This window comes from Zootoca vivipara, chromosome 14, assembly GCF_963506605.1.
Source record: "Zootoca vivipara chromosome 14, rZooViv1.1, whole genome shotgun sequence".
Lineage (NCBI taxonomy): Eukaryota > Metazoa > Chordata > Lepidosauria > Squamata > Lacertidae > Zootoca > Zootoca vivipara.
Window position 1 is genome coordinate 19,036,495 of NC_083289.1, and position 25,774 is coordinate 19,062,268.

The window sequence follows — 25,774 nt, forward strand, 5'->3', positions numbered from 1 at the left end:
CATGCATTTTTCTATGTTAGCTTTATTTTAAAAATATTCATTTGCATGCATATTTTCTCCTAATAAATGCATTTTTGTAAATATTGGTTGGTTGGAGAACTGCACCACAAAATTCAATTAAGTGCAAATTTCAAAGGGTGTCTGCGTATCAGTTCTCATACTGTTTCGGAAAATGCAGGCTTTATCAATTCAGCTTTAAATGAATGGAATTTCTCCCTCATCCCTCATCCCTATCTTTTTAATTTTTTGTTTTGTTTTGTTTTGTTTCTCTGAGTGTTGTGAATGTAGGAAGCTGTTTTACACCAGCTCAGATCATTGGTCCACTTAGCTCGCTATTGTCAATGCTGACTGCCAGGAGTTCTCTAGGGTTTCAGGGAGGGGACATCACCGGACCTACCTGGAGATGCTGGGGATTGAACCTGGGACCTTCTGCATTCAAAGCACATGTCTCTACCATGGACCTACGGCCCTTTCCTGAACTGTGGGAGCCAAGCATAGGTTTAGCATCTGCACAGTCTTCACTAACTGCCTGTGGCTCTCCAGGATTTCAGACAGGAGTCTTTTCCACCTCTTTGTGGAGGTGCTAAGATTGAATATGGGACCTTCTGAATGCCCTACCACTGTGCTACCGTTCTTGACTAGGAACACAGGAAACTGCCATATCCTAAGTCATGGAACCTTGTTAACAATGACTGGCAGCAGATCTCCAGCATTTCTGACTGGAGGCATCCCCAGCTGTACCTGGAGATCTAGAATGATAGGATTGTAGAGTTTGCAAGGGACCCCATGGGTCATCTAGACCAACCCCCTGCAATGCAGGAATCTCAACCAGATCGTACATGACAGTTGACCATCCATACTCTGCTTAACCCTGGGGCCTCTTGCATGCAAGTTCTCATCCCCAGATGACTCAATCAAAGGTGACTTTATCAATATAGGTGTTTCCCTTCTACCCAGGGTCACTCCCTTTCCTTTTTCACTTTCATGAGATTTTACTGATCTTTACATCCCAGGAAAGCAAAGGAAAGGAGTAAAATGTAGACAAGTGGGGAGGTGGAAAGTAGCCGGGTGGGGAGGCTGGGAGCTCAAGACTAATAAAGAAATTACTAGCGTACTACATTATGAATTGGATGAATTTTTAATAGCCGGGAATGTGGTTGATTTATAATGCATCAGTCCTAGCCTCCAGAGCCCGTTGCTGCTTAATAAATAAATGACAGGCCCCCTTGTATTAAAAGTATCCGTCATCTTACATCACTGCCATACAATTTATGGTGGAGTATCAAGGGCTGGATGGAGCATCCCTGCAGAGCAGACAAGCACCACCTGAGCAGGGACAAAAGAAAGAGGAATAGATTCCCCCCACTGCTGTCTGGGCTCCTTATGGCCAGAAGCTGGTGCAATTTGGGCTGGCTGATGCAGGAAATAATGTGTTTCCACTGTTCCCTGTTTGGGCCACTCCATGGGTTCATAATGATTTGTGCTCATGATGGTATTGGGAAGTTTATACATGATTCTGTCTGCAAAAGATTTAGTATATGGATAAGAACATAAATGGCGGCTCTTGGATCAAGCCAATGGCTAATCTAGTCCACCATCCTTTGCTCACAGTGGCCAACCAGATGCCTGTGGGATCTGGATGCCAAGCAGGATCTCAGCACAAGATCACTCTTCCTCCTGTAGTTTCTAGCAAGTGATATTCAGAAGCATTACTACCTCTGACCATGGAGGCAGGGCATAGCCATCACTGTCTCCTGTGGGAGAATTCTATAGTTTAACTATGCACTACTTGAAAAAGTACTTTCTACTATTCTCAAAATTCCAATATTCAGTTTGTAATGTCCATGAGTTCTAGTGGTATGAAAGGAGGAGAAAACCCTTTTCTCTTCATTTTCTCCATATCATGAGTGATTTTATAAGCTTCTATCATGTCACCTCTTACTCCCCTTTTCTCTAAATTAGAAAATCCCAGATACAGTTTCATTTACAATTTGAGCAGGTCCTGTAGTTTCCTGCTGAAATCCTGTAACTTTTCATGCCACAAATATCCCATGGGCCAGGGGGTTGTCCCTCTTTTGTTGTGCCATGGTATAAAAGTGTCCTTCTAGACAATAATAACGTGGTAACCTTCGGAAAGTGTTGCAGAATAAATTTTAAAAAAAGGAAAGGTATGTGGATGGCCCAATTTAATCCACCCATAATGCACTATTATTGTGTCAATGGCATGTTGCAGAACACGCCAACCAAAAAAACAGAATCTTGGAGGGGTCTAAGCATCTCAAAACACAGGACCTAGCAAGGAGAGCCAGTTGGTGTGTGTGTGTGTGTGTGCACGCATGCACGCACGTGCACGCACGCGTTAGTTGTAGCTCAACCAGCCATGCTGGCCATAATGTCTGTAAGTTCCTATATCAGAGGCAACATGCCTTATCCTCCATGATTTCTCTCACTCACGAAAGTGGCTTTATGGAGTGAGATGGTGGGATGGAATGCAACAGTGGCCATTGCCCTGCCTTCCTCTGGACTCCTGTCACATGGAGACAGCACATAGGTTGGGCACTTGTGCATTACCCAGAAAGAAGGGAAGAAAGCATCACCCAAAAAGAGAAGGAATGCCTCACCCAAAAGGAGAACAACAATTGGCATAACATTTGCACATTGCAATGGGGTCATGAAGAGTCGGACACGACTAAACAACAACAAATGTATATCTGTAGATGCAGAGGTAGAAATAGCTGCTATAACTGAAACGGAAATGAAAACATCTCACTGTACTGAGATGTAGTGACCCGTGTGCTTCCTCAGTTTGCTGTCCAGGTGGGAATGGTTGACATACACTTTCAAGTCCCCTGATCTCCCTTCTGATGGTTCTTTATCTTTAAGACAGACTTAGACTGGGGAGCCCTTCAAGTAGAGGACTGTCTTTTTTTAAAACACAGGAGATACCGTATGGCCACCCCAACAGCACATGACACTATTGACATGGTTAATATGCACTCCTTAGCGGGGGAGATAATGTGGAACACATACCGGGATGTATCCAATGCTAGCCCTACTTGGGGTAGACCCCATTGAAGTTAACAAACATGACCAAACAGGGCCCATTAATTTCAACATTTCTACTCTGAGTAGAACTTAGCTGGATACAAGTCAACAGTTAGTCTCAATTCCTCCAACCATCCACCATTGTGAATGGAAGCCTTTCTGAAATGCTCTATGATAGATCGTGCAGAAGAACTACAAAGAAATCTACATTTTTCCTGCTGTCTCCCTTCTTTCTCTTGCTGTTTCCGTGGGTGGGTGAACTGTGGTGACTCCATGGGACTCACAATTCAGTGGCCAGCCCAAATGGATGCTCTGAGGGGAGGGGAGGGCATTGCCTTATTTATTACATCTCTCCGTGGTAGCATAAATGCTTAATAGATATGGGCCTTATGAATAATACAGAAGCCTGTATCTAAGCAATTACAAAGCTTTTCTTATACATTGGATCTCCAGTGTCAAAGACTATTAATGATCTTCCCTACCTCTTCCTCTGCTGAGGGCAATTACAGAATCCGGGGATGGAAGGACTTGATGCAATGGGGGATACAGATACATCGTGGGAGCGGGGGCACTAATGTGCTATTCAATCACTGTTTGCTCTGGGAAATTTCAGTGAGGAAAGAGATATCACTTACATTTTGCTAATTTTTGCCTCTGCCCTCCTTGGGTCTTCTAAAATGGTATGTGATTGCAAGCAGTTCATTTAGCCCATTTAATGTGCATGCCGAGTCGTGAGTGATGCATTAATTAGAGCTAACAATTCAGGATGTTTCCTTCCTTCCAAGCCTGTTAATTCTGTTGAAACAGGTGATACATATTTCTGAGCAGATTCATGTCATATGAATTGTGCATCTCAAGTAGAGATGCCCTGGATATTATCCAGCTTTGATTTTTTTGGGGGGTGGGGGGGTGGGAGAGGGGGATGGATCGAGTCTGGATATTTTGGTACGGTAGATTTCCTTTTGTCTCTTAAGGAACACTTTGATTTGTTTAATATTCTCTTCTGGGATTATTTCATGCCACTGAGTTCCCTAACTGCAACTTCTTCAATACCATTTCAATATGTTCTGGTTGCCTTTACTTTCTCTTTCCAGGATTTGTCATGCATGAGATCCTACCCTATCAGGGATCAAGTCATGATACACTGTAGCCAATCAGTTTTAGCTGTGTGATGATATCGGAGAGGGGAGCATCAATGAGTTAGTGAAACAAATATTAAATGGTTCCAAATTATTGGCATAGGAGGGTGTATTTTGAGTCAAAACTATGAATGCTACACTGCAAATAGTTTAGAGTCTTCTCTTATTCTGTAGGGAAAGAACCAGGCCCATAGACTGGGTGGAAGTCTCTCTGTGGCCCTGTTGGATTCACAACTCCCATTAGCCTAAGTCAGCAACATCTGGAGTTCCCCAGGTTCCCTGCCCCAGATGTACACACTTCCCTGAAAATAATTCCCCTTGAACTCTCTGGGACCTACTTCTGAGTAAGAGTAAGACATGTATAGGATTGTACTGTGAGGCTGAGTCCTAGACACAATTACTTACAAGTCCCATCAAACTCCAGGTGGCACACATAGTTCTACTCCTTTCCATTTTATCCTCGCAACAATTTTGTGGGATAGGCTAAGCTAAGAGACAGTGACTGGTCACCAGAAGGCTTTGTGGCTGAGTGGGAGTTTGAACCCTGATCTCCCAAGTCTTATTCCAGTACTCTAACCACTATACCACATTGGCTCCATAGCTGCCAAGTTTTCCCTTTTCTCGCGAGGAAGCCTATTCAGCATAAGGGAAAATCCCTTTAAAAAAGGGATAACTTGGCAGCTATGATTGGCTCCCTGAGATGCCCCTCTCCTGTAAAATACATTCTGACTTGTTTCCATTCCAGCTGCAGCACACCAAAGTATCTTGGAATTAATGGAACTGTCTTGGAACTTTTTGGTGGTATGAGGTCCTCCTCCTCTTTTTTAAACTTTTTTTTTATTAAAAAAATCAAAATAAAATCCCAGACTCTGCAACTCAAACCCTGATTTGAGTTGTAAATCTCCTGTGTTATTCTTTATTTTTTTTAAACCCCCCCCCCGCCATGTCCCTGCCTTGTGTACTTTTTGCTTCTTCCTCCTCGGACTCCTTCAGGATGGGAATTGGGGAGGAGACAATTGCCGCCCACTCAGAAGAGCTCTAAATCCTGCCTGGGAGGCTGGTGCCAAGAAAATGACACATCAAGGCAGAGGAGGCTGCTTGGATTCAGCTATCCCTGGACCACAGCATTGTGAAGTCCTTGTTAAGTTACTATTGCTCTCCAGCAACTTAGTCAGGATGGGGTGTGTAAGAGAGAGACTTAAATGTGGTCTTTTAGGAGCAGCTGTCAGGAACTTTTTCAGTGTTTAGGGCTGCATTCTCTTGCAGGAAAGTTATCAGCTACCACATACTGGTGGCAGTGAGTTGGGCTAAAGCAAAAGTGGGTGCAGCCAAAGCAAATGGTGGGTGGAACATTCCTTCTCTCTCTCTTTCTCTCTTTTTCTCTGGGGGCAGAGAACATTCAAGGAAGTGTTGAACTGCCTGCCCACCTGTATTCTATACATAGGGATGGAGGTGAAATTTGATTCTATTTACCTTTAAAGGCAAATCACCCTAATTCACATTTTGTGAAACAGCATGTAAACCAGGCATCCCCAAACTGTGGCCCTCCAGATGTTTTGGCCTACAATTCCCATGATCCCTAGCTAACAGGACCAGTGGTTGGGGAAGATGGGAATTGTAGTCCAAAACATCTGGAGGGCCACAGTTTGGGGATGCCTGATGTAAACCAAATACAGCCATCCTTTTAAATTTGCCCTTCTCCAAGACAGCTGTCCAACAAAATAATGTGCACAAAAATGTAGACATTTGTTAAAATGTGCCTAGAAATGCATATATGGGTGAAAATAACATACAGAAATGGCATTATATTGGGGAAAATGCCTTGCAAAAATACGTAGTTTGGGCAAAATTGCATTAGACATGACTATGTTAGGGAAAATTTGCACTAAAATGCTCTCACATTCCCTGCGTTTTGGACACCATGATCTCGCATGATTTTGTGCTGAGATCATGCCCTGAAAAAGTGCTTTGGGGTGGCACAATCATGTGTGGCACCCCAAAATGTGTGTTTTTGGGTGCCATGCAAACAAGGCCCTGAAAAAAGCAACTTTGGGGCTTTGATCTCACACAGGGTATGATAGGTAGATGATAGATAGATAGATAGATAGATAGATAGATAGATAGATAGATGATAGATAGATATTGATAGATGTGTATTTCGCAGGTAACGTCATGAAGTCCGGACTTGCCTCTTGCTTCTTACCCCCATCCTTTGTGCCTTTCTCTCTCTGGGATGGAGGCTGGCATTATCAATCCTGTTGTTCATTCGCGGATTTATAGAGGTAGGCAATGGGTTTTCCCAAATGTTTCTTTCAAGAAGATGACGCCCCTTGGAGTGCAAAGGCACTTCCAGAGACCCTGTTTATGGAGCATTCATCCTGATCCCCCCCCCCCGAGATATTAGATGATGTCAGGTATTTAATGAACATTCATTCTAAAATAAGTGCAGGGAGATTAGATGCTGCAGCACCAAGCAAGCTGTATCCCGTACTTTCCAGTTCATTTTCCCATCATTTACTGCAAAAAGTCCAGTGTTTGGGGGAAATAGATTTTGTGTGAAAAGACCCCAGTGCCGTACGCTAAGATAGACCACTGGTACATCCTGCTTAGCCTTGAGCATTATGGGAAGGCACAGGATCAGCACTTCTGAGCTGAATTCTTTCTTTCTTTCTTTCTTTCTTTCTTTCTTTCTTTCTTTCTTTCTTTCTTTCCCTCTCTCTCTCTCTCTCTCTCCTCTCTCTCTCTCTCTGTGTAATTGCTGCATTAAAAGAAATAATTCTCTTTCCTTCTCCGCAAAGTGCAAACACACTGTATGTCCACAACAGGGCCATAATGGCCTAATTCAATTATTGAGGGTTACGTTCCATGTACTGCTGTCTGATTTTCTTGTCAATCAATACAAACTTCATTTTAAAAAGCAAGCTAGTGTTGGGGAATATAGGGGAGGGGGGTGGAGATGCTGGGGAAGGTTGAAGCCCAGCAATTATGTAAGGTCTGCAGAACTTGTCTTTTGCTATTTGTAGCAAGTTTGCTCCCCCTCCCCCTGAAGTTATGTGGAACACTTGGAAACAAGACAGTCTTGTTGCAAATGGTAAACTGAAGACTAGTGAGAATCATAGATCCCACTGTATTATTTTAATCAGGGGCAGGTCTTCTCTTGAAAATAAATTGGGTTTTTGATACTGGATGATCAAAAAGTCCTCCTACAGTGTTGAGGCAACTGCAGGAGGGTTGCATGGGCCAAGGCATCAGGCAGCAAGGAAGAAGAAGCAGGCATCAAATAGGATAACCCAACAAAAAGTATACCTGGCCTCCAGCTGCATCTTTCTGGGAGAAGGTAGCAGCCAGAATTGCACCATCCCTGAGGCAACAACTCACATGTAACAGCTGTTGTGTGGAGGCACTGATTCTGTGTGGTGCAGGATGTTGTTTTGCTGTTTTGCAAGTGGATTTCCCAAGAGGAAAGCCACTTATGAATCAGCACCCTGCCATATTGAAACATCCATGCAACAGCTGTTTAATCCTGTAGAGTACAGGGCACTCCTCGCCAGTGGCTTCCCTACAGAGGAGCCACTTCAAAAGGAGCAACCCCACAGAATTCATCCCTCTGTTCTCAGATGGGAAGTGGGGAAGGCGACACAGCATCGACTTCCCATGCTCCCTCACAGCCATATGTTTCATTAGGTTTTCCTTTTTAAAAAAATTTTTTTAACTAATTAAACTTTAGCCCCACTAATTCCGAGCTGGTTCCAGGGGAGGTTGGTCCTCAGGTTGGCTCAGTGTGGATTGGCCTAACTGGATCGGGGCCATGGGGCAGATCGGCTGGAGGATATGTGCTGCCCTGCAGGGAAGGTATAAAGCTGCCTTATCTTGAGTCTGACCATGGATCTATCTGGCCCCAAACTGTCTCCTCTGACTGGTGCTCCAAAATTTCAGACAAAATCGCTTTCCCAGCTTCACTTCCTGACATATTTTTTCTGACTGAAAATGCCAGGCACCATGACCTCCTCAGATGGAACGTAGACTGCTTGGGATGGTCCTTTATACCAACCTTTATCAACCTTGTTCTCCATCGGATATTTTGGACCATCAGCCCCAGTCAGCACAGCTGGCGGTCCAAAACATCTGATGGAGAACAAGGTTGGCAACTTCCTGCTCATCTTTCCATTTCTGTTCCCTGCCTGAATACAGGCCCTGAATCAAGAGGAAGGTTCAGGCATCTTGAAATTGTCTCAGAACAAGGTTAGCCCCCAACCCACATCCTCATATGGAAACCAGCTAAGTGCAAAGATCAATGTATTCACCGCTGAACATTTCCTGGAGAATCATTGCATCCTCCCTCATTTACTTGATTATCTTGAGGGTGAATCAATCAAAGGAATGGCAATGCATGTTGCACAGGCTACAACCCTGTGGGTGTCCATTAGAGGGCTATCTGCCCAGTGATAATGGAACTGCTGATTAACAAGCATGCAGCGCTGTGGCTTGGGCATTTATTTGTTTCAAGGAGAAGAACTGCTGCTTGATGACAGTCCAGCATTTAGCAGCTGGTTTGTTAGCATCCTGCTGCCCTGAATGCTTCACATAACTCACTCAGATGGTGCCGGCTTTGTTTGTCCATCCATCTCCTGACTTTCTTGCAAAAGACAATGGTCTGGGAATTTGGTGGAGAACTTGATCTACAGTAATTTGGGAGGCAGAGAGAGAAAGTTTCCTTGGATTTGTTGCTGGGGCCTGGAACTGCTACAGCCACTGCGATGCTCTCCAGAAGTAGTGGGTGCATTGTTAAATTGTGGAACATTGTTAAATTGTGGAACCTGCTCACACAGGAGGTATTGATGGCCTACAAGTTGGATGGCTTTAAAAGAGGAGTAGACAAATTCATGGAGGAGAAAGTTGCCGCCACAGTCGGAAGCAATAGTGCTTCTTCTGAATATACCGGTTGCTGGAATCCTCAGGAGGCGAGAATGCTCTTGTGTTTGGGCCTCACTTGCTGGTTTCCCACAGGCATCTGGTTGGCCACTGTGACAAACAGGATGTTGGACCAGATGGGCCATTGGCCTGATTTAGCAGGCTCTTCTGGTGCTTTTATGAACAACAATTCCCATCAGCCTTTCGAGAATGGCCAGTAGCTAGGGGTGGTGGGAGCTGTAGTACAAAGCATCTCAAGAGCTTCCCATTGGCTGTCCCTGAAGTAGTGGGTCTGAAGACCAGGCAAGGACAGATATTTATCTCCAGGTATATTTATATGAGACCTATCCAGAGACTTTGCATTGTTTGCCAATCATTTAATTAATTAATTGAATGAATGAATGTATTAGCTGCCCTTCACTAGCAGGTCCCAAGGTAGGTTACAGCAATTTATACTTTAAAAATTCAGAATAAATCAGATTACAACCACACGTCTCAGGTGTCAAAGACCAGGGTAAAAGGCGCACCTTCAGCATTTGCCAAAAGCTGTACCCTCCATGTTATTTCCACAAATATATGCATTTCACGCACGCTTTGCCATAGTATATGCATTTTTGTACACATTATTGGCATCGCAGAATTCAGATAAGTGCAAATTTTGAAGGACACCTATGCTTTGGTACACATGCTGTTTTGGGAAATGCAAATTGGGGAAGTTTGCCTTGAAATGTGAACTAAACCAAATCCCCCTCCAACTCTCCATTCCCAAACTAATCTTCATGGATCAACTGGAAGGGGACTATGAGAGTGTGGAGTTTGTGAGAGTGTGGAGTACCCACACCCACCACTGACACGTGGACCCCAGAGGCTTGATGAAAAGTGAATGTTAATGCCCTCCCCTTGTAAAAATTCCCATAATGTCTGAACATAGCTATTCTTTGGCTGTCTTCCTCTGTATCATTTGATATCCAGTCCATCCTGGCCTTTGTAAACATCTTGGCTAGACATGAAATTCTCTCGTATCCTCCCTGGACATTTATGCTGTGTGGCCCATATGTGTGGGTAAAGGAGTTCTCCCCTTCCATGACCTCCTGAACACCCCTGGCTTGGGTCTAGTGAAAAGTGTGATGGATTGGCCTGACATCCTTGGCAGAGTTTCTTGGCCCTGTGATGGGAGGTCTCGGCACACTGTGGGAAGATATACTCCTTTTGCTCCCGCAGAAGAACATGTCAGGGTCGCAATGACCGACAGGAAGCTGCCAACTTGGCACCGCTGCAGTTCAGCTTATTGTGGGTCTTGATTAAGCCTCCCTCCTGGAAATGATTCCTTCTTCCCCCACCTCCCCTCTTGCTCTAGTAAATGCTCCCCCTCCCTCATTTTTGTTCTGGGTCTTTACACAGGGCAGTGGTTGGGGGAGTGGTCGAGATATTTGGGGTCTATGTCCTTTCTAGTCTATCAGACCGCAGCATTTAGCACTTTGGAATCATTCCATTCCATTAAAGTATTCCAGGAAAAACAGACGTGTGACCTCAGCTAATAGAGGAATGTCTTGTATTTAACAGGGAAACAGCAGGGTTCTGATAGGTGGAGGAAAGGGCTCCTGTGGAAAGTTTAATGATTCCAACATTAAAGATCCCATGGTCATAATATGGAAGTCTCAGAGGGGTGGGGGAGGAATTGGATTGACTTCTTTTTTTATTTGCTTTTCATCCCTATTCATTAATGGCCACCCCATAACCAAGGTCCTTAAGCAGTGAAAGTGAGTGGTAAATTCATATTCGTCAAACAGCGGCTGCGTACACACTACATTTTACTCTAGAATCAACGGAGACTGAGTACTTGTTTGTTTGTTTTTTCCCTGTGTAGCCCATGCACAGTCTAGAGAAATCACATGTTTTTTGCCTCTGAAAGTGCTTCTTCAGAAACAGGTTTCATTCTGAAAATAAAAAAGCTCAATGCAGGTTGATTCTGCATTGTGCTGCAGTGTGTTCATTTGAAAGCAGGTGTGGGTGGTCCTGGCAATGGGGTGGGATTGAGGCCATAAACTGTCCAGTGATGATGTGGGTGGACTCATATCAAGATCACAGTCACCACTTACTTGTTCATTCACCTGGGGCTTGTGCAGAGTGGAAAACGTGTGGATTACCTAAACAAAGGGAGGGTTTTGAAACGTGTGTCGAGTAACCATGCCTACCCTTTTGGATCGCAGGATCTAGAATCGATCTAGACTGAAAGCAGCATATTCCAGATTGAGGGAAAACTACCTATTTGTGCTGCAAATGAGTTAATGTGGACACAGAGTCTCTGGGGCTCATTCACACGTGACTGTGTCTCTCTGGCTGACTGCAGCATCAAATAATAACTGCATGTGTGACATGAGCAGTTTTTGGTCCCACAGCTCCAAGCAGACCTTCCATGGCACTTCAGACTTGGGTTTTGGAATAACAGTCAGGCACACATTTAGATACATTTCAGTGGTCAGTGGAATTATATTGTTATAAGAATCCTGTGACAGGTAGAATGGGAGCACCACTTCAGCAATTAAGTGTGTATGTGTGTTGGTTTAAAAACAAACAAACAGGTGGAAAAGTAGTAGCACAGCAGGAAACCAGATGGACTAGAACTTTTGTGTGCTTTTCTCTCTCCCACTGTTTGTTAGTTACAGGAAGTTATTACATTGGAGAGCACACAAAAATGACGCCCACCACCTACAATCTGAAGCAGTATGGTGGCTATGCTCTACCTCCACTGTTGGAGGCTGTATGCTTCTGAATGCCTGTGGCTGGTGATCATGAATGGAGAGAGAGCTGTTGTTCTCAGGTCCTGCTTTCAGGCTTCCCATTGGCATCTGGTTGTCCACTGTGAGAATAGGATACTGGACTAGATGGGCCATTGGTCTGACCCAGCAGGATATTCTTATGTTCTCACAGTCTAATTAACCACACCAAAATTCAACCACCCAGGTGAGCAGCAGAGTTGAGAGACCCTTGGCAAATTAATGTCCTGTGGGTCTGTAATGTTGTGCTCCAGGAATGGTGTGGGGTGTGTGTTTGTGACCTTGATGACACCCGCAACTTGAGGTAGCAGCTATTCCTACTTTTCTCTTTCCTGACGTCCTTGAAGTGGACCTAACCTCTATGGCAATGAAGCGGTTCCATAACTGACAGCAGTCGCAAAACATGGGAGGTGCCATGTTTAGGGGCACCTGTCTCCCAATGCCCTGGAAGTTGAGTTGGTGGTGGTGATTCACACTGCTTAACATCCTCCTCAAGTGATTTTACCTGGTTGTAATGTGTCTTGGAATTCACATAATGCCACTGGCTTGTCTGGATGGAGAATAGAGAGGGGTGGGTGGGGGTGGGGGTAGAAACTAGCCTATTGTTTTGGGTTTCTTGCTTTGTTTTCAAACTAGGGTACCATTGGCATGTGCAGGGGTGGAGCAGGTGGGGGCATGGGCGGTACACCCCGGGCACCGCCCTGGAGGGGGTGTCACTCGGGGCCGCGCCCCCACCCCACGATCGGCGCCTCCAAAGCCGCGCGCCTCGCTCCAGCTACAAACTCCAGGTAAAAAGCCCGCTCAGCACGACGGGCACGCCGCGCTGAGCAGGCTTTTTACCTGGAGTTTTGTAGCTGGAGCAAGGCGTGCGGCTTTGGAGGTGCGGGGGGCAGCGATACCCTGCCATGTAACGACACATGCACAGCATCCCGCTGCGCATGCGTGTTACGTAGTGCGGTATCGCTGCCCCCCACAGGCTTTTTACCTGGAGTTTGTAGTTGGAGCAAGGCGCGCAGCTTTGAAGGCGCGGGGGGCGATACCCCTCCACGTAACGACGCATGTGTCATTACGTAACACACATGTGTTGTTATGTAGCGATGCCGCGCCCACCCAGGTGCTTGGCAATTTGCCGCCTTGGGAGTTGTGGCGCCTCGCTACGCCCCTGGGCATGTGAGCCACAGAAAGTGGTCCAGAAAAGATTGTGGCCCTGGGGGTCAAAACAGTTCCCCACCCCTTCTCTATAAAGTGAGATGAAGTGCCTCTTTCTTTGCATTTAAGAATGGAGAGATAGAAATCCAGAAAAAGTGGGAGCAGGGGCAGAGAAGGCAGGGGAAGATGTGTTAGAACTGTTGAGAAGGTGAGCAGCTAGGGCCAAGGGGCATAGTGAGCTCTCTGTGACAAGCAGCATCATTTCACCTGTCCTTCCAGCCTCCCCCCTCCAGCCACTGCCTTCCTGTTGTTTAGGATTTGTTTCATGATGTGTAGACCAACCTCAACCCAACCTCAGTCCTTTGTCTCCATCAGCAGTCGTCAAAACCTTCCATATTCATGCTTCGCCTCTGTTTCATTATTGGCGAGAATGTCGTCTCCAGCAACTGGCAAAGAGGGAAAGGAACAAACCCTCTCCTTGCCCAACATGCCCGGACATTTTCATAATTTTCATTATGGTTTGGATAGCTTTGGGCCTTCAGGTACGGTGTGGACATTTTCTTCCATTTTCCCCTTTTGGGAAAAAAAAATCCTTGTTTTTTTAAAACAACACAACAATACATGGACAGCTTTGTTTTCGATGAAGTTTTGCAAAATCAAGGCCCAACCTAGTTGTCATGTTGGGAGGTCCATCACCTTTTGGGTTATGCTATTTTATATATAAAAAATGTTATATGTGGCTGAGTGGGAAGAGATCTCAATTCAGAACAGAAATGCAGCATTCACACAGGTTTCCTGAACCAAATCATCCTCAATTTAAATCCCTACCCTTCTTTGGCCTTAATTTGAATTACAGTTTCATGTACACCTTTTTTTTAAAGAAGATCTGGGGAAAGATTCCCTTACCATATTCTCTAGCTGTGACTATTGGTAACTTTTAGATTTCTAAGTAGGCAGTGGGAGACATTCACTTATACCAAACCCCAGCCTATTGGTAAGATTGCTGATCTCACATACGGTGAAAAAATTATTTGAGCCAAGCAAGAGCCATCTTGGTTTCTGATCCATACGAAGCAAAACTGGGTATCAGGATAATTTGTGAGGAATCTGTAAGGGGAAGCGTAAGAGCATTTTCACACGTGGTACTAGAATTACCTTTGAGCCTCCTGCTTTCATTGTACACATGCAAATGATCTTTAGTATAGGGGGTAGGGGTGAAGTTTAAGATGTGAACACATTATTATCAATTTATGAAATGTAGAGACCACATTTTGTTGCAAAGCAATCAAAGGAAAATTTCCAAGAGCTTCTAAGATACGCTGAATGAAAATAAAAGATCCTTGCTGCATTGGACTAAGGGTCAAATTACACATCATCCTTATTGCATACTGTGCAGCGACATAATCTGTTTTTCTGTAACTGATTAAAGGTTCCGGTGGGATTGTTACCCTGATTACAGAGTATAATTCCCCTTCACTTGAGAACCAATAAGAATCCCCCCCCCAAGCCCCATATACACCCTTCGAGGGAGGTGGCTTTCTGAAGTTTGTCCCAACACTGGAAATTCAGAGGTATACTGCCTTTGGATATAAAAGTTTGATTTGGCTGTCGTGAGAAATAACCATTGGTCAACCCTCTAAAGAATTTCTCTAATTCTTTTTGAAGCCTTCTAACCCATTGGCCATTACCGTAGGCCATATTGTTATATATGCTTTGTGTGAACAAGCTCCTCCTTTTGTCTGCTCTGAAACTATTGCCAATTGACAAGCAAGCCCAAAGCTCTACTATTACAAGAGAGGGAGTTCTGCCAGAACTCTTTAGGCAATATAATTTTTATATTTGTGTTACAGGCGCAGGAATTGTAAAAGGCCACCGAAGTCTCACGTGTGAAAATGCTCAAATAATAGTCAGGAAAAATTCTGCAGGTTATGATGTTGGCAGGGTATCGTTAAGAAATGATTGACCAATGTTTGGGTAGACCTCTCCCAACAGCGAAGGTGACACACAGGATCATCTCAGCCCTCAATTTATTCTCCTAAGAGGTACAACCACCCCAATGCAAAGGCCAAATTATTTGCCACCAAATATGGATCAATACGATCATAGGAAGCTGCTTCACACTGAGTCTGACCCACAGGTCCTTCAAATTCAATACTGTCTACTCTGACTGGCAGTGGTTCTCCGGGGTTTCAAACAGGGATCTCTCCAAGCCCTAACTGGAGATGTCCGGAACTGATCCTGTGAACTTCTGCATTACAATAATGCTCTGCAACCTTTTCCTAATCAAGTTTGCCTGTTCTTTCAGAAGTCAGCAGTGTTTGCCATAAGCATTAGAATTTTTTCTACCTGCTCCCCATCTAACTGGGTATGGGACCTTGGGCCTTCCAGATGTTGCTGAACTTCAACTCCCATCATCCCTGGTCATTGGGCATCCTTAATGGGAGTTGTAGTTCAGCAATATCTGGAGGGCTAACGGTTCCCCTCACCTGCCTTATCCCAAGCAGACTTTGGTGCAGGGAAAGATGGGACCACCCTACCCATTCTGGGATCACTTCCAACATTTCAAATAGGTTCAGACAGGTACATGAGATTTATGTCAATTGAAAAAGGAATTTATAGCATGGAAGAGGGTAGTGGACCAAGTGAGACAGCCGCTGTTCTAGGGATCTAGCAGCAAACCATGAAACATAAAATTTTGTTTGTTTTAACCTGGAGCTGCATTTTCAATTTAGATGTCCATTATAGGTGCTGTAAAAGTTAGCTAACTTTTACAGTCATTTTATATTGCTCTCCAATTACTGAAACATTCAGAATCCAGAAACCCATAACACTCTAGCAAAATTAAGAGCCAGTTCAACAACAAAGAGAGTAATTTGCCAGTCAACTAACTATAGTGCACAGGTGACCTCTAGGACATGATCTTCCCAATGTTGCTTGGCTACCTTTTCCATCACCCCTGCCTATTGGCTGTGCTGCTTGGGGCTGGTGGGAGTTGGAGTCCAGCAACATCTCGGTCCCAACATCTCCAGTTGACATAAACCAGAGACACCTGTAGATAGTTTAAGTGTGCGCTCTACTTAGTAAGTAGATGAAATTAGAGGTTATGATCTGAGAAAACAAGTTTCATAGCATACAGGTGAAACAAATATAGACTTATTTACAAGGCTAGGCTTGGTCACATAAAATAACTCCTTTGTAAGCATGAGGGGACATTTCCAGATTATTACCAATAGGTGCAATGGCATCCAAGATGTGGCTATACATATTGCTTATTTACATAGCAATTGTTCCCACTCAAAGTGTGGAAAGGATTACTCAAAAAGTCACCACATATTGCCGTGTTAAATTTTATGACTGCAGGCATGTTGAGAACATGGAAGCAGTCCACATCATGCCTACAAAAGGGGTGAATGAGATCTCTGCATGGACTCATCCTCAAGGATTTGGGGTCTCTCTGAGCGAGTTGTCAGGTTGCCCTCTGAGAACACAATTCTGTACCCCCAACTGCCCAAATGTGATCACATAGATCAGGCATGTCAAACCTGCAGCCCTCCAGATGTTTTGGACTACAATTCCCATCTTCCCCAACCACTGGTCCTGCTAGCTAGGGATCATGGGAGTTGTAGGCCAAAACATCTGGAGGGCCGCAGGTTTGACATGCCTGACATAGGTGGTTGCTCTTGCAGGCCACCATGGAGCAAAGGGAAGCAATGAAAGCTCAGGCCCATTCAGGTCATTTAATAAGAAATGAATTCACTAAGGAAGGTGTCAAACTGAGAGGTCCCACTAAATATGTCTTGTGGTGCTGCTTACCCAAGGCTGGTTTCTGAGCACAGTTGAAAGGTATCCCCCATCCCCACCCCTGGGAACAGGATGGTTCATATGTGTAAATAAATATATAGCACCACCACTTTGCTGAAACTAAGCAGGTCTAGGGTAAGTCATTGCTCATCTGGAAAACACCCAGGGAATCCTATACATGCCATCTTGAGTTCCATGTTGGAAGAATGGCAGGTTTAAAGTGAAGGCGTGGCAGGAGGGTTGTGTCCAATTATGTTTCGCTCAAAGTAGACTGGTTGAAATTAATAGGAATGGTGAACTTTGGTTCATTATAATGGGTCTGCCTTGAGTAAAATTTTGTTGGATGCAACCCAGAGAAATGGAAAGTAAAGAAGGCAAGCCTCTTATCTCCCTCCTCTAATTCAGAATGTGCCCTGCTCAATGCAGCTTTTAATTTTAATCTGATAGGAGGGGGAAGGTAGCAGTAGCTACTTTTATTCCTTTTAGTTCTTTTGAAAACAATTACATGTATGTCACTATCTCTCTGTTCTTTTCTAGTTTGGATCTTTATTTTGTGGGATTGCTTTATCCCCCCCTTTTTTTCTTTTTTCTCTTCTCTGTGTTTTCTCCCCCCCCCTTTTGTCTCCCATACCCCCTTTCCCTGCTTTAGGTTTCAGAGAAATTATGTTGAATCCAATAACCCTTCCTGGACATTCTAATCCTCTTAACCACCATGGCATTTATGTTGAGGATGTCAGTGTTTATTTCAGCAAAGGACGTCATGGCTTTTAAAAAATCACAAACAACGGTGCAAAGCAAAAAAAAACAAAGACAAAAACATATCAAATCAAAAACCTCCCTGAAAGGTTTCATTGTTCTGATGTCAAGTTTGTTGACTGTGCCCTTTGATCGCTGTGGGACACAGTGGGAGACTGCGGTCTGTATATGGATCAAAGCCGCCGCCTTGTGGGACTGGACCTCAGTCTGCACCACGCTGAAAAAGACCAAGGGGTTATATATATCATTATTTTTCTGTCACCAGATCACAGGGTTATTCTCCTCCTCTGTTGGTCACTGTGTTCTTTCCCTCCGTTGGTCACGGTGTTTCCAAGGCACAACAAGAGCAAAGCAGAGCAACAAAACAAAAACAAAAAAAGTTTCTTTTTTTAAGTAAAGAACCTTGAAGGCGTCATCCTAGCAGTTGCACTTTGCTTTAAAAAATTTTTTTAAAAAAAGGAACGAAACCGACCAATTGAAGTCCAGCAACTTTAGCTGTGGCCCTTCCCACCTGGAATCCTTGTGACATCACAACATTCTGTTAAGGCCGCCTGCTAGATCAGTCACTCATGGTGGTGGCCAGGTCATGGGAGATGCCCCCCGTGGAAGAGAAGATGGGGAGTACAGAAGATGCTTTAACAGAGTGAAGACCCTTGGTAAGAACAACGCCAGCCCCCCTCCATCCCACTTCTGTCCCCCCACCCCTCCGTCCACCTAGCCCCAAGCTGTTACACAGAAACGATGGGTGGTTTTTTTTTGTGATGATGGAGAAGTTCTGCTACCCTACCTGGAGGAAAAGATACCAGTGGCTTTGGGTTTGGGGTTTGGTTTGTTTGTTGGTTTTTTTTAAAAAAAAATTACAAATGTCCTAGGAGGATCTTTCTGTTTGTGTGTGCGCGTGCGTTTTGTGTGTTAGAGCCTCTCTTCAGCTATCTCAGTGTTCCATTTTTTTTTTGTACACCAGCCTCTTCCCTGCTGCTTGTATAATGGCTTTACCTGGAGGCGGGAGGTGTAGGGCATAGGTGGGGCTCTCCTGGACTTCACACCTGGATGGATGAGGTGTACTGATGCCAGTCAGTGATACGCCAATAGGTTCTAGGGCAGAGAAAGGGAAGCGTGGAAGGTCACGCAAGTGTATTTTTCCACCCCCAATCTGCAAACCAGTAGTCTCTTTTGCCTTCCTGAACACCTCCTTCCACCACCATAACCTCCCATTTCTTTTTCACCGAGTTAGAGATGTATTATAATTCTGTTGTGCACACCAAATGGTTGGCTCAAGGCATACAAATTAAGCAAAGGGGAATCTGAGTCAAAATTTCGTTGCTTTTTCTCTGACATAAACACAAATATTGATTCTGGACTTGGATCAATATTAATATCTATATGTAGACACATTCCTTTCTTCTTATCATTTTAACTACATCCCCAAAACTTCTCATAATGGTGGGAGTGGAAGGGTAACCAATCCTTGAATACTACTCTCAGGAGTTTTTTTTTTTTTTTTAAAGAACCTCTATCTGGTAAGTATGTGTTCTATGAAATGACCAAGAGTAGATAGAGTTCTCTCCCCACCCCTTCAGATTCCAGGTTGAACATGCTTAGAAGAAAATTTACTTATGCAAATCTGTTAAACACAGGCAGGCCTTCTGTTAAACAATTTGCAGGATTCCAGCAGGTGATAGAGGATCATGAGGTCTCTTATCAGCCCATGAGCGATGGAGACATCAATTTTCTCAAATGCTCTCTCCATATTATGTAGTTTCCGAAATTGCTCATTCTAGTTGGTAACTTCATAGGCGGGGGGGGGGGGGAGATTTTGAAGCTTGAGGGTACCAGAGCTGAGGACATTCCACCAGCATTAAGTTTTTGGCGATGCCCTTTCATGCATCTGCTGGGATGTTCTCTTCAAATTTCTCCTCAGGATACTTCTCGAAAGCCATGCATCACTTTATTCTGTCTTTTGCCAGCCAGTTTGCACAGATAACAGAGTGAACTGGAGCCCAAATATAAAGCTAGCAGTTTTAATGAGATGACAGTGTAGACCAGACACCCCCAAACTTTGGCCCTCCAGATGTTTTGGACTTCAATTCCCATCTTCCCCGACCACTGGTCCTGTTAGCTAGGGATCATGGGAGTTGTAGGCCAAAACATCTGGAGGGCCGCAGTTTGGAGATGCCTGGTGTAGACACACACATTTGCCTCCTTTTCAAGACTGGAGGAGTGGATTTGGTTGGAATTAAATAAGAAACAAAGCAACCAAAATGTTAACCAAAGCGTAATTCTGAGAGGCTCTTTGTCAAAGCAGAGAATGCTGGGAAAGAATGTGGGCCTAATCTCCAGTTTGGGTTTCTTTCACAGGACCATTTGTCTTGCTTGTTGTTGTTTCTCAACCCAGATCTGAGGCTAACTCAACCTGTCCTGGTGTTGGTATTACAAATTTTCAGGAACACCATTACATTTTTCTCTCTCACTGTGATCAACTTAAGGCTCGTCTACACTCCCATTTGTCCCATGATTCCTAGTCACGAGTCTGAGAAGTTCTTCTTCTGTCTTACCGCTTTCCCTAAGAAAACCCACCAAAGCAAACGGCAATTGGGTTTTCTGTGAATTGATGTTTTTCTCAGCTGGGTTTTCCCAGGGAAAGTGGCAGAACAAAAGAAAAGAAAAGAAAAGAAAAGAACCTCTCAAACCTGTAACTAGAGATCATGGAACAAATGGAAGTGTGGCTGATTGTTGTTTCTCATACTTCCAAGATCGATTGTGTACTCTGAATTAAAACTGGAAGCACAGTTTTGTCTTTTACCAGATAAGAAATATTTTTGTTTAAAAGGTAACAGCTAAACACCTGCAGAGGAAACTACTCCTACTTTGTGTGGGTCACTGTTTGGGGCAGGCATCCCCAAACTGCGGCCCTCCAGATGTTTTGGCCTACAACTCCCATGTTCCCTAGCTAACAAGACCAGTGGTCGGGGAAGATGGGGGTTGTAGTCCAAAACATCTGGAGGGCTGAAGTTTGGGGATGCCTGGTTTGGGGTATTAGGCTGAGAACAGTGACTCGCACAGAGAGCCATCAGGAAGTTATGGCTGCTTTGTGTCTGCATCAGCAGCAGCTTCCCCCCCCCCCAATCACACCCATAGCAGAAACTTGGCCAAATTCGAACACCCCCAGCAGAAACTTGATTGCTCTGACCTTGCCTTCTCCCAAGGTGTGATGCAGAGAGTCAACAGATGCCCTACTCAGATCTGCTGAACTCACACTAGTCTTGAACGGTTGGATTTATTTCTTTTGACACAATTCTCACCATGTAGTTTTGGAAGGACTGTCTTGAGCAGTGGAAAAGTCTCTGGTAGTTCCTTAACGCTGAAAAGTGGGGCAGGGTGGGTAGGAGGTCCAGGCCTTGGGCACTTGCAATTGGTGGCTTTACGTCGCAAGTTTTAAAGGAAAAGTTGTTCCTGATTTTAATTATTGTAAATCATTACCTCATTTCCCACCAACGAGACTCCTCCACCCCTGATCATTTCTCTTCTCTTATACCATGTCTGTCATCTTGTGCTATGAAAATGGGAACATCCCCTTTCACAGAGACTCTAGGGGTCTTTGATGTCTAGTTTCTTAATAAACACTTTATTTTCTAATTAAACTGCTGCACGGAGTCTTTCCTTTTGAAAGCAAAACAAATCAATAAAATTCCCAATGACGTGTCTTTTCTCATCATTGCTACAGAAGCCAAATGGCATGTGCTGTAGGGAGAAATGAAATTATTTGTCAGGTGGCGGATGCTATTTGACCTTTGAGTTGGTCCACACAGACATGTATACACCACTCAATAACTCGACAGTTGCTGACTAGCAGTTGAATGTGTGAACAGAGTCCAATGAAAGGCATTGCATTGTGAGGAGATGCTGTTGTCAAGCAGAGTGAAATAGAGCTGTAATTAATCACCAGTGGGCTAAGATTGTGCTGGTAAAGTAATAAAGCTAATTTATGCAGATAAAATAAGCTAATTCATTAAGGTAGTTTACACAGTTTCAAATCAGTGCAGTTGTTGAGTCTTCCAGAGGGTTTCTTAGCTGGCCAGGCAAAGGGGCCCCTCTGGAGTTCTTCTTGGCTCTTATAATGTCTTCAAGAATGATGAATGAATGGAAAGTTTTATTTGCCCAACCTTGGATCCTCAGCTATTTTTGTACTAAAACTATCAGTAACCATTGACCATGGTAGCTGGGGATGATTGAAGTTGTAGTCCAACAGCACCTGATGACTCAATGTTGGGGACAGTTAATCCATGTCATCTCACTGAGGAGGAACGGTCACTAACCATTGAGCCAATTCTCCTGTTCTAGGGACCTCAACCAGCCAATCACACTTGGAAGTAAAATTTCATAACCTTTTCCCGAGTTATGGTAGGTTCAAATTGTAGCATTGTGATAATGTGGTGAAAATGTTACAAGGGTCAATTGTACCAAGATTGCGAGGGTTTATGGTCCTACACAGCTACAGTAAGTGCATCTCTGAGATGGATTCTTTTCCATAAGATGGTTCCTTTTACATAATGATGAAAACTTGGTTCAGGCATTCTAGTAAGCAGGATAATGATGAGTAGCAATACCAAAGTTTCATGTAAATAATTGCTGGTGAGTTTTCACATGTGTGCAAGTCGTTGCAATTTTTCTATCAGCCAGCAATGGACATTTGTGTGTAAACCATATTTGAACCCTTCTTCTTCCTCTTCTTTTTTTTCAGAGTGGCTTAGGGATGCCAACAGTAGGGAGATTACATGGACTAGAGATGCATGATTTTTTTAATTAAAAAAAATAATCTCACCTGCAATTATATGGGCAACTGGTATCTTTCTTACCAACAGGAGAAATTAGTGGATGTGCAGAATATTGATTGATAGTTCCAACTTATTTTCCAAAAAAATAGTTATGTATCTTATTCTGGCCTAGCAGTGCCTTGTGGGGCAGCAGAACAACAGATGAGCTGAACAAAGGAGGAGCCCTAACCCCGCATAGTAGCTGTGAATTTCTTCTTAAGTGAAATCTGGCAATGATCATTTGATGTGTGAGGCCTTCCTTGAGAAAGGTCCATTGCTTGTACCAAAATTCTTATTTGACTTCCTTCAAAATCCCTCTAACAATTTTGACTGTAGGGGAACAATCACATTAACTTCATGTGTTGCTTTGGACAACTATTTGGAGCCAACTCAAGCCAGTCACATAATCACAGGTCAGCAGTTGGCTGAAGAAGCTATCTATAGAGGTAAAAGATGGTTGCAAGAAGCAACTTGGGCAGAAGAGGACATGTCCTTTTTAAAGTGGCAGAGGAATTTTGAGTTTTCTTCTTTAGTTGGTTGGCCTTATCGAGCCACAACTCTCAAGCTGTCTTCAGCTATGCATATTCTTGTTACTTAAGGGGTCTGAGATGTTTCTGTTGATTATTTTGTTTTTCCTTGAGGCCTTGCTAGAGTTTTAAAATATCCCTAGAAGGCTGTGTCAGAATGGAGGACAGTAGCCTTCAACTGTGATGTGTAGATGGAAAGTTGTTCATAGATAAAGTTAAATTCATGTCACCCAGAGACTACTCCCTTTTTTCTCCCTAGAGTGGAGAAGGATATTGAGATGCATCAGGGATGATATTAAAGGCCCTTCTTGTCTGTGTGTCATACCAAGCTGGAAAGAAGTTTTTCACTGGCTACGTGAGCCATCAGATACAAAAACTACTTTTTACTGCTGCCAATCTACCACTGTCTCTGAGGGTTCGTGAGAACTTCAGGGAAAATCCAAGATGGGTTATTGTTTGAACTGACATCATAAGATTTTGCAACAGCAGTTTCACTACAGATATCATGGGAGCAGGAGAAATATAGGAAGTTTTGATTGTCTCACACTAGTCCCTAATGAGTAAAAATAAAGACATTACTTTTGATGGTGTTTTTGATGTCCAAAGCTGGCTTTCAGACATTATACATCCCGCTGGCACCTAGAGCAGGTTTTCTTCACCCTTTTCTCCCTTCTATTCACATCTAATTAGGGTATCTTCTGTGACTGATGAATAGATGCAGTGAACAGTAGAGTAACTATGGATTTCTGTGTTCAGGGAAGGCTCCAAGGGAAGCCCCATCATCACATCCATAAGGAAGTTTGGCACTGGGGTAAATTGGGAATGGTTAAGGACAGGACCTTAAAGATTACTGCTGCTGAAATTCCATGTTCCCACTGCTCAAATAGATTCTCCTACTTGGAAACTTAAATCTGTCTCTGCTTTCAGGGGCTTGAGTATGCTATCCTCTACTACACTCTAGAGGTGTTCACACATTACTTTCATCAGGTGTACTGTCACTGGACCTGTGTCCACACTAATTGAGCTCTACACACATGCAGTTATTCGTATGAAATGCTCAGCAGATGTAGAGTCTCTGTAGACAACCGTTGAGTTGCGCAAGTCAACAAGTGTACACTCCTTCACCCAAACACTTTTACATGTGTAGAGACAGCTTGTGACTGTGCCGTCTGCTATGCTTCAACATATGAAGCAGTCTCATACCAGGCTGTCCATCTCTCTCAGTATTGCCTACTCTGACTGGCAGTGAGTCTTCAGGTTCACAGGCCAAGGGTTTCCGGGGTGTGGAGTCTTTTTGGCTCCAGGAGGCCAAATCTGCATCTGGCCTTACCTCATGAGGCATCTTTGACAGGTGAGCGGGACAACCTGATTATCCTTCACAAGACATCCCTATGACGTCACATGATTGAGAAGAGGGTTGTCTCACCCACCTCTCAAAATCCATCATGCAAGTTTCCCAAGTGCCTGACATCCAGCTTGGGAACTGTAATACAAGGGTTGTTGCCAACCATATGTATGGGTGGCAAACCATTTATTTCTCCTCTCCCCTCTCCTCAGGTGATGAGGAGGGGAGAAAGAAGCTTGCATTTTGCAGGCATCAACTGTAATTCTCTTAAATGCCTATCAGCTGATGTCACTCAGGTCAAATTGAACTCCATGGCTGAACAAGACTGGCCTGCAGGTTGGAGATTCCTCCACCCCTGGGCTACCAGATCCTTTAAACTGCAGACTGATTGCAGGATTTTCTGCATGCTACGCCAATAAGCTTTGGCCTTTCCACACTCCAGTGAGTCACCAATGAAAAGCTGGAATGTTGCCACTCTGTCTGGTCTGCTTAACTTATTGAGCCTCTGAACAAGCTAGCATATGACTTATCATCCACTGCAAAAATAAAAATGCTGAAAAAAGCTCTTTTCCAAAGAAAACATTGCAGAAGTTAACAGTCAATATGTATTGCATTATCTCTGATCCTTGTTTTGTTCTCTGCCGACCTCTCCCACCTCTTCCCAGCTGAGGTTGTAGCAGGGTAAGTGCTGGTTATTGCCCCACCCTTCCTACACTAGGCCTGTGTAGCACATGTTGATTTATTATTTTACATCAACATGGGATTGGAAGTATCAGGTGGGATGTCAAAAGTGGGTGATGGTGTAGCAGTGAGGAGGGTGGGAGAAGGAGACATACAGGCAGCAATAGCAACTCTGTTACCTTAATGGCCTTTCCCCAATTGAAAGGCTCATTCACCACCCCAATATGCTACCGCTTCTTCAGTGCATGTTTAGGACTTCTTCCTACTTTCCTCTGTGACTTCAACCAATCAGGGAACACATAGTGAACCTGATGATGGCATGGAACCACATGACCAATTGTGTTTGTCCCATGGGACAATGTCATTGACAGCAAATGAAACCATCTCAGAGGGGGAAACACCTCTTTGTTGTCCAGATCATTGAGCTGATGCTTTCTGTCTCGGTTTTGCTGCAGGCTACAATGGTGATGGGACCTGTCAGTGTGTTTTGGTGCAATCTAGTTCTAATGCATGACTAGTTTGGGAAGAATGTGTATGGGGAGGCACATCTGAAGTGTTCCTGAACGTGCATCCCAATGACAGTAATGAAGTGTGGATGTCTGAACATCCTTGTACGCACTATGAACTGACTTGCATGGCAGGATCAGGGCAAGGGGAACTGTTTATTATTTATACCCCGCCCATCTGGCTGGGTTTCCCCAGCCACTCTGGGCGGCTTCCAACAGAAAAAGAAAACACAATAATCTATTAAACATTAAAAGCCTCCCTGAACAGGGCTGCCTTCAGATGTCTTCTAAAAGAGTCTGGTAGTTGTTTTCCTCTTTGACAT

The 25,774-nt window shown here is 44.1% G+C and overlaps 1 protein-coding gene across 4 annotated transcripts in view; it reads left to right on the forward strand.

Moving 5' to 3' along the window:
* NTRK3 (neurotrophic receptor tyrosine kinase 3) overlaps positions 1-25,774 on the forward strand; it is a 416,191-nt gene that overhangs the window by 280,037 nt on the left and 110,380 nt on the right. Inside the window, exon 13 of one of the 4 annotated variants that reach the window (XM_035131835.2) lies at positions 17,472-19,016. The exons of the other annotated variants lie outside the window; for them this stretch is intronic. Within the exon in view, the coding sequence (XP_034987726.1) occupies positions 17,472-17,593 (122 nt within the window). The 3' untranslated portion in view covers positions 17,594-19,016. Of the gene's footprint in view, positions 1-17,471; positions 19,017-25,774 lie in introns of those variants that run through there. 4 annotated transcript variants of the gene reach the window in all.